This window comes from Grammomys surdaster, unplaced genomic scaffold, assembly GCF_004785775.1.
Source record: "Grammomys surdaster isolate TR1022 unplaced genomic scaffold, NIH_TR_1.0 344, whole genome shotgun sequence".
NCBI classification, from domain to species: Eukaryota; Metazoa; Chordata; class Mammalia; order Rodentia; family Muridae; genus Grammomys; species Grammomys surdaster.
In genome coordinates, this window is record NW_021604763.1 from 747,903 (window position 1) to 757,495 (window position 9,593).

The following is a 9,593-nucleotide window of genomic DNA, read 5'->3' on the forward strand; positions in this document are numbered from 1 at the left end:
AGGGAGGGGGGAAGGAAGGAAGGAAGGAAGGAAGGAAGGAAGGAAGGAAGGAAGGAAGGAAGGAAGGAAGGAAGGGAGACAGTGGTGGCAGCTAGAGGCCAAATCTGTTATTTTAGCTCTGAGACGTGTGTGTTTGTGGCTCCTAGTGCTCTTTGTGACCCCTAAACTCCAGTTGGCTAGTCATCAAAATCTACCTATATTCTGCTACTAAGTTAGCAAGGCCTTTCCAAAGCCCAAATCCATGTATCTTTTGTTCCCTTTCAATCCAATTCTTGCACACTTAACATTTTTCTTGATCATTAATCAAAATTCTTGTTTGAAGAAGGTTTGACTGTTTTGAGACAGAGTCTCTTGTAAATCAGGCTGGGGTCACAGGTATACACCACCAGACCCCGTTTATCTGATGCTGGGGAATTAAATCCAAGGTTTGGAGCATGCTAAGTAAGCACTCTACCAACTGAATGATATCCCCAGACCTTACATCTCTTTCTCTTTAATCCTATTGGATTGAAACTAAGTGTTTCAAATTAGGTGGTAGGTTCCAATGTACTTTACCTCCTATACCTCATAGATACACTTAGCCCCTCCCTGAGTCCTGTTACCTTTTCTTTCTTTTCTCGTGTCTCTGTATGTGAGCCTATGTGTGCGGAGGCTAGGAGACAACATTAGGTGTGGTTCTCCTCAGGATTGGACTGTCTTATTTTCTGAGACAGAATTTTTCACTGGAATCTAGGGCAAGCATCAGAGATCCACCTGTCTACCTCCTCAGTGCTGGGATTACAAGCACATATTATCACACTGGCTTCTTACGTGTGTGTTGGGGATCGAACTTGTCCTTCTGTTTGCATGGCAAGCACTTCATTGACTGTGCTATCTCCTCAGCCCCACTTACTTGTTTTTCTCCTCACCCTGATATGAATCTATTCATTCACTAGAATATAACCATGTATCTCTTCTCAGAACAGTCCTGTGACTGATCCTGTCCACTACTTGCTCTATCTCCTATGTGATACACTTTCACTGGCTCAGTTATTCCACATCCAGCATCTTCCACAAGGTTTATTTGCTGAGTCTTGTGTGGCATATCAAAGAACAAACCACTTACATAGAACTTCTCTAAAACGAGGTTGTTTTTTTTTTTAAAGATCCTTTTTCACTCTGAAAATAAGATTTTTGAATGCAGGTTATTTTTATCAGGATTAATAAGTTTGGTCTGTGTAAAAGTATAAATTAGCAATAAATGTTCCTTCCTTTACACTTTAAAATTTATTTTACAGTCCCTTAAAAATAATAGATTTACAAAATTTACAAAAACTTTAATACAAAATTATATAGTGATATAGATAAATTCTGATTTTCTGAGCCTTCCAAGTGGCTGGAAAATTATTTTTTTTTGCCAGGAACTAAATTAGTTTTTACAACAAACAAACAAAATTTCCAATATCCACAGTGCATGATTTTAAGACATCTCAAAGCACATTTCTTGTTTCAATTAGAATATGAGACTAATGCATCACCTGAGGCACGGGACTGGATGGTAAGTCCGTAGGGATTTGCTGTTCTCTTCTTTTGCATATACACTTAATTTTTTTTCACAAGAAAAAAGAGAGTATTTAACTGATTATTTTGGAATCTCGTCTACATTTTGATTTCATATTATTATCTGTTCCTTTATAAAATCTACTTTTTTATGTTTTGTTCTCATTTAAACAAGGGTTTTGGGTCAAAATCTTTAGATGTTTAGTATTAATAGCCTAACCGTAGGAAGCTATTCAAAGAGAACAGAAAATGCTTAGTCCTTTTTATTTTTATTTGTGAGGCTCTGAGACGAGGTCTTCCATTGTGTCTTGAGCATACGCAGTGCTAGGATTACTCCTGTGCTACTATGCCCAGCTAGTCAGTTTTAGAGTTGTGCAGGGGTTCAGGATGACTCTTACAGACAAAAGGTCTGTGGTTTGAATTTTTAAATTCAAAAGGTAAAGAAGAAATGTGCTCTTTTCCTAGTGAGTACTTTTTGGTTTGTTTGTTTTTGAGATAGGGTGTTTCTATGTGGCTTGAGCTCATCTGCCTCTTGTCTGAGTGTTGTCTGTTATCTCTTACCTTGCTCCTAACAGCTAAGAGCCTCCAGATATCTTAATTATTTTCATACCTAGAGCCAGACATCATAGCTATTACTTAATATTTGTAGAGTAAACGTAACCACAATATTTAAATTAAAATATGCATTCTAAGTCATGATATGTTAAGCACTGAAAAGTATTTTTATAAATAATTGTAATTTATGTTTTATGTGTTGTTCAATAAAAGACTGAAATAGTAAAAGAGAAAGTCTGCTCTTTTACCTTTCATATTTACAATTTACAATTAAAAGAAGAAAAATAGTGCTAAATCCTCTGTGCTCTGCTAGAACAAGTATTTCAAATTATTACTGGTACTTTCACCAAATCCCAGTACTCAGGAGACAGAGGCAGTCAGATCTCTGTGAGTTCAAAGCCAGTCTCATCTACAAAGTGAGTTCCAGGACAGCCAAAGCTATTCAGAGAAACTCTGTCTCGAAAAACAAAAACAAAACCAAAAAAACCCAACCAAACAAATATGTGTGTGTTTCTTTAATAGAAATATAACAAGTAATATATTTTAACATATTTTCTATTATATCATTTCTAATATTGGTATTATTCAGTATTTCATCTCTTGGGGATCTTATTTAAAATTCTGTCTTGAAGCACTAGGTGAAAACAGCTGACTGTTATTCTGACTCACAACCTCTAATTGCCATCAAAAGGTCTTACTCTTTGTACTCACCAAAAAATAATGTTTTTTTTTCAGGCTGGATTAAAATAAAAACAAAAACCTGCAGCCAGAATCAGGATCCTGTTTCAATGTATGCAGATGACCTAACTATTCAAAGAACTACTCAATTTAACTTCCTGCTCTCTGGCCTTAAGTACACTCTAGATCATCTGGCTGGTATGAATTTGAAGGCCTTAAAAAAAAAATCCTGTGAATGATGTGACTCTTTTTCCAGTGTAAAAGGCAGGTTAACTACTCTGCTTTCTTGAGGACACTAAGCTATCCTGTTACACTCTAGGAAGTAACAGTAACAGGTCTGCAAGAGGACTACAGCAGACCCTGGTAAGTAGCAGCTGTTTATTTGATATACATGAACAATGTACATCAACTTTTTGCCATCCACAAACTCCAGTTCCTCATAAATTTGCTTCTATCCACTTATTGCGATTATTAAGGCAAAATTTGTTAATTATCACTCATATGTTATAGTCATTTACTAAAAATTTAGAGGGTTTGCACTCCTCTGGTCATGAAGAAAAAAATCTGTCTTTGCCTTAGGCTATCTCCTCCTACTTCTCCTAAAAATATAAAAATAAAGTATTACCTGACACAAGAATGAGGGATTCCATAGTTATATCCTGAAACATGAGAGACTCTTTGAATGATGGGAATATCGCAGTTTCCCAGTTTTGGAGAAAAGTGATCTGATGAAAAGAGCGGAGTGCTGGCCTCTGTTTGCATATACGCATCAGCGGCAGAGGCATCGGGGGCTCTTGTCTTTGTCTGGTACTGGGACTCATCTGGTGGCATGTGCTCCAGCACTTTCAGGTAAGTGGACCCCTGCTCATCCACAGACAAGTCTGATACACTACCCATTTCATTCCTGGCCATTTTGTCTTTGCTGTCAGAAGGAGAATCAAAACGTAGTTGTCTTCGGGGCCCAGATCTGAACTCCCAAGGCTTGGAGTACAGGCTGCTTGCCTGAAGAGGATGCTCTGGGCTACTGAGGGCTTTATCTTCCTCCTGCATAATCTTAATGATTTTGATAAGTTGGAAAAGACGTTTTCGGTCATTCATATCATGGACTCCCAATCTGGAGTAGTCCTTCATTGTAACCTTGGCTAATTCATCTATTTTTTGAAGGCCAAGCGCAGTAAAATGAGGATAATACTGTGCAAGCTCAGCTTCACAGAGACACTCATAGAACCAGGATGCCATTTTACTGACTAGGTTTATATGAACTCTGAAGAAAAAGAGAAAAAGGAGTCATCCATATAGAATAAACAGATTATATTCCTTTACAAATTAAAACAGACAAATATGCAGAAAAACTACTATCATCTCAAGTTTCCTAGGTATTTTTCTTCTGAAATTGATAATTAAACAGCATAGTTTATAAGCAAAGCTGTTTTTATACAGAGCATATGAACTAACAGTTGTGATTTGTTCATCTTTAATAAAAAGGTTTGCTAATTATATGTTTAAATAAATATATGGACATAGACATAACATAGACCACTTACTTATTGCTTGGGAGTTTCTTCCAACTTTGCAGTGTCTGTTTAACATGCAACACACTGCTGAAACTTTGTACCCAACCACGATTGTAGCAGGACTAATTTTAGATGTTCCACTTAAGGGCAAGGCATGTTCCACACCTGCTTCCTCTGATTAATGAACAAAGGCTAAGACCTCTTTCAGAATACACAGCAGAATAAAATAGCAACCACAAGGTTATAAACGAACACAGCTCAGAGAAAAATGCATTTTTAGTCTGCTGTATACTAGTAAGTAAGACAGAAGTAAAAACAACCAATTCAGAATCAACTCATTCAGTATTTTAGATAATTCTAAAAGATGGTCACAGATATCTACCTGAACAAAATATCAAATAGTTTTCCTAGAAAATTAATACTACAGACACAAATTTGAATACTTCACATTAAAACACTAGGAATTTAATTAAACACTAATAGGTGATGTCATAATTAATATAAAATCTTTGTCTATTACAGTCAGAATTCTGAGTAGGTCTTCATTATTCCTGTTAATCAAGCTCAAGTTCCTAAGGATATTAAAAAGAACTGAAACTGTGCTTTAAAATATTTTATCAGTATCTTAAATGTGCTTTTGAGTGCATGACTGTAGTGCTCCTGAGGCTAGAAAACAGTGTTGTATCCCCTGGAGCTGAAGTGATAGCAAAATAGTACATACTGTTAACCACTGAGCTGTCTCCCTAGCCCTCTGCTTATTTGTTTGTATAGCCTAGATGGTCTAGCCTGGTCTGGAATTTACTCTGCAGCCGAGACTGACCTCAAACTTGTGATAATCTTACTGCCTTGACTTCCCAATCACTAGGATTATAAGCATGCGCTACCATGCCTAGCTTTCAAAAATTTTTTTCAAAATTATTGTTTACTTATTTTATATGTATGAGTGTTTTGTATGTGAACCACACGTTTGCCTGATGCCCACAGAGGCTAGAAAAGGACAGTGGATCTCTTCAGAATGAAGGTACAGACTAGAGTTGTGAGACTGGAATCGAACTCAGGTCCTCTTGAAGAGCGGTCAGTGTTCTTAACCACTGGGGCCTCTCTCCAGCCCCTTATATTTTCTTTATCAAAATGGTTTGATCCTTCAGAATTTTCAAAACTCAATTAATTATTGAAAAAATTGCTTTCATTTTAATTTATTTTTGTTCTTTCTAAGAGAAACTCTGGGCTGGAGAGATGGCTCAGTGGTTAAGAGCACTGACTGCTCTTCCAGAGATTCTGAGTTCAAATCCCAGCAACCACATGGTGGCTCACAACCATCCCTAATGATATTGGATGCCCTCTTCTGGTATGTCTGAAGACAGCTACAGTGTACTCATAATAAAATAAATAAATAAATAAATAAATAAATAAATAAATCTAAAAAAAAAGAAGAAGCTCTGTGTGTGTGTGTGTGTGTGTGTGTGTGTGTGTGTGTTTTAAGGATAAGAAGGACAACCAAGGAGCTTTGAATAACTAAATTTGGAGGAAATACTAATTAGGCAAAACGAAAGACCAAAGGGTCCAAGCAACATACCCTATACTGACTGTGACATCTATCAGATGTCAAAGTTTTGCAAAACAAGCCCACAAAATTGTTGCAGTCCTTCCATCAAGGGTAAAGTATATTTCTCTTCCCGTCGCATCTAGAATGGCCTTCTAACTTCTTTTGGGTAACAGAACACAGTGAAATAGACTACCATGAAGGGCTGGAGAGCCACCTTAGCTTCTATTGCTGTTAGAACTCTTCTACTGCCGTGTGAAGAAGTCTAGCCAATAGTCAGAGGATCATGCACTACCACTACTACTTTGAAGGCCAAAAAATCAGATGTGCAAGAGAAGCCATCCTAAGATTATCCAACTGGAGGGCTACCATAAGAGCCATGGTTCTCAGCCTTCCTAATGCTGCCACCCCTTAATACAGTTCCCCATGGTGTGGTGACCATAAAATTATTTTTGTTGATACATAACTAATTTTACTACTGTTATGAATTATAATGTAAATATCTGTGTTTCCCAGTGGTCTTAGGTGAGCCACATGAAAGGGTCATTCACCCCTAAAGGGACTGAGACACCCCCCTCCCCAGATTGAGAACCACTGCACTAGACAATTATGGTCATAGGAATGACTCCAGATGAGATCAAGTAAAGAACTACTAAGCTTGGCCCAAATCACCAACACTCAGAGCTTTAAGCAAATTAAAGGACAACTGTTTTGAGTCACCAAGTTGGGGTGGGGGGGGCTAGATTGTTATATAACAGTAACTACAATTTCACTTCTGAAACTTTCCCCTTTTTTGTTAAGATTTTGGAGCTATTTTAGGTTCACAGAAAAACTGAGTAGAAGGTACAGAAACTTGCTAAATATCCTGTCTCACACATGTACTCTTTTCTCCACTAATGGACCTACCCAGATAAAGGATCATTACTCAATGTCTACAGCTTAGTTAGAGTTTTTATCTAGTGTTAGAGAACTTGTGAATTTGAAAAAACAGTTCATGTATTCTCTGTGTGAGTAATACATGGACGTTTGATTGCCCAAAAACTCCTGTGTTGTCTACTCACCCTTCCCACTCACCTACTTAATGGTAACTAATGATTTCTTTGTCTGGGGCAGATGGGGAGCGGGGCAGCGTCTCACTGAGTAGCACTGGCTGTCCTAGAACCCACTATTGTAGACTAAGTTGACCTCTAATTCAGAGATCTGCCTGCCACGGTCTCCTCAAGTATTGAGATTAAAGGCATGTATCACATACCTAACCCAATAATCTCTTTTCTGCCTCCACAGTTCCTCCTTCTCCAGAACGCCAAATAATTGGAAGCATATAGCATGTCGGCTTTTAGACTGGCTCTTTCATTTCATAATTTAGATTTCCTCCAAGTCTTTGTATGGCTTGTTAGCTTGTTTCTTTTCACTGCTAAAACCCATTCCACATGTGAGTGTGCCTTGGTTTATTTATTTGTTCACTTAATGAAGGACATCTTGGATCCATATAGTTTGGGCAATTATGAATAAAGCTTCTATAAACATCAATGCAGTTTTCATGTGGACATAATTCTCAACTCCTTTATGGAAATGCCAAGGTGCATAATTACTGGATTGTATGATAAGACGTGTAGTTTTATAATAAACTGCCAAGCTACCTCTTAAGCTGGCTCTACTACTTTCATTCTTAACAGTAATGAAGAATGTCAGGTGCTTCTCATCACTTGTCACTGTGTGTGTGCTATACCCATCTTTTCAAGACAGCTCAAGAGCTTTCCCCCAAAACGAGATTTTCATCTCTAGATCTAGGGTTTTTTTTTCCTATCAGTTTACCTCCAGACACCTTACACAGAAGCAAAACTAAAACCAATCCCTTTATTATTGTTTTTTTTTTCCTTACCTAGAATATCTGACTTTGCTAGAATGACACTGTGTTTTTCTATCATGAATGAGATGGCCCTACCAGGGAATACATGGTGTATTCAAAAACCAAACATGGTGCTTCAGAAACCTCAACAGCATCTAGTATTTACTGAACATTTAATGCACGCCAGACACTGTTCTGGGCACTGGATTTGTTTATCCTCATACAATCCTACAAAGGAGGTATAAGTGTGCAATAAGTTACAATCACTTAGTGTGTTTTTAGAAACTCACTGTTTTTCAACTTTGCATTAGGAATGCCATAGAAGCTGGGCATCTGAAATACAACACTAAGGCAAGAGGACCCACTGCAAACTCAAGGCCAGACTGGGCTATATGAGACCCTGGTTTTTTGTTTGTTTAAAAAGATATTTGGGGCCTGGGGAAGACAGTTCAGTCAGTAAAGTGCCTCCTCACTTACAAACATGGAGATCTGAATTTGATCCCCTTAAAAGGAAAAGGCAAGCGTGGTAGTATGTGACTGTAATGTTAGTCCTGGGCAGGTACAAACTGGAGGCTCTCAGGAAGTCACTGGCCAGCCAGACGGGCTGAATCTGAAAGTTCCAGAATGATCCTGTGCTAGATTCAATGAAAGCTCTGTCTCGGAAAAAAAAATGTGGAGAAGAATTAAGAGATGCACTCATTATCAACTTCATGGGTATGTGTACCTCCCTCCACCCCTCAAAGATATGTGGGTTGGTTTGGTAGTGCAGACCTGCAATCTAAGCACTTGGGAAACTGGAGAGGGCTGCACTGAATTTGAGGTTAGCCCGGGAACAGAACTATGTACAAAATTTGAGGCCGATTAGAGTACAAAATAACACTACCTTGCTTCTAGACACTGAAGAGGAAAAAAAGGCAACAGGATCCCTAAATTCTTTGGATTGAATAAAGAAATATCAGTCAGGGTTGAGGGATGGGGCTCAGCTTATATCATCCTTGACTAACATTCATGAAACCCTAGGTTCTCTCCCAAGCACTGCAAAACTCTAGGCCTGGTAACTTATACCTGTAATTCTAGCTCTTGGAAGGCAAAGGCAGGCAGATTAGAGATTCAAGACATTCTTGGTTAAAGAGCAAGTCTGAGACCTGTTTGAGTGACAGACAAACAAACCCAGCATAATGGCTGGGACACATTCAATATTCCATGTTTAGTAAGTGTTGGCAGTTATTACCATTCTTATTGTTATTTCTGTATTTCTCCTATCTTCACCACCTAGCATATAAGACTAGAACAGAACTTAATCTACCTTCAGTGTTTTGATTTAAGTAAATACTAAGCAGCTGCCCTCTCTACTTGGTCAGCTAACCTATGGGAACAGACTGTAAGTACTAGGCCCAGGCTGCCTAAGAGTCTGTCTGTATTTTGCACACTGATTTCCTTGATGCCAAAGCAAACATTTCTCAGTTCAAGACTGATAATCAGCCTCAACTGCATTCCTAATAAATGAGACTACAACATTAATTTTGAAACACTTGCATAACCTATAATATCATAGGAAGAGAAAGATATAATAATAATAATTTTAAAATAGCAGTAATTTGAACATGCAGATTAAAGTAGATGTGGAAGTTCTTCTAGCACAGCTGTGGCCATCCCACTTTTATGTGCACTATAGTTAGCCTACCATCCTTTGTTTTCAAATTTAACATGCTTATCTGTAATTGTATTCCATTTTACAAAAGTTCATCCCTTCTTTAACACCTGAAATTACTCCTCAGAATTATTCCTGCAACTTCAAACAAAAAAATTTGGGCTCTACCACTGAGCCCAACAAAATAATAAGAAAGAAAGAAAGAAAGAAAGAAAGAAAGAAAGAAAGAAAGAAAGAAAGAAAGAAAGAAGGAAAGAAAGAGAG

General features: G+C 37.8%; 1 protein-coding gene across 1 annotated transcript in view; it reads right to left on the minus strand.

The window, feature by feature from the left end:
• Window positions 1-9,593, minus strand: part of Kif24 (kinesin family member 24) — a 68,590-nt gene that overhangs the window by 32,374 nt on the left and 26,623 nt on the right. The window contains exon 2 of the mRNA XM_028779113.1: window positions 3,398-4,036. Within this exon, the coding sequence (XP_028634946.1) occupies window positions 3,398-4,011 (614 nt within the window). The 5' untranslated portion in view covers window positions 4,012-4,036. The remainder of the gene's footprint in view (window positions 1-3,397; window positions 4,037-9,593) is intronic.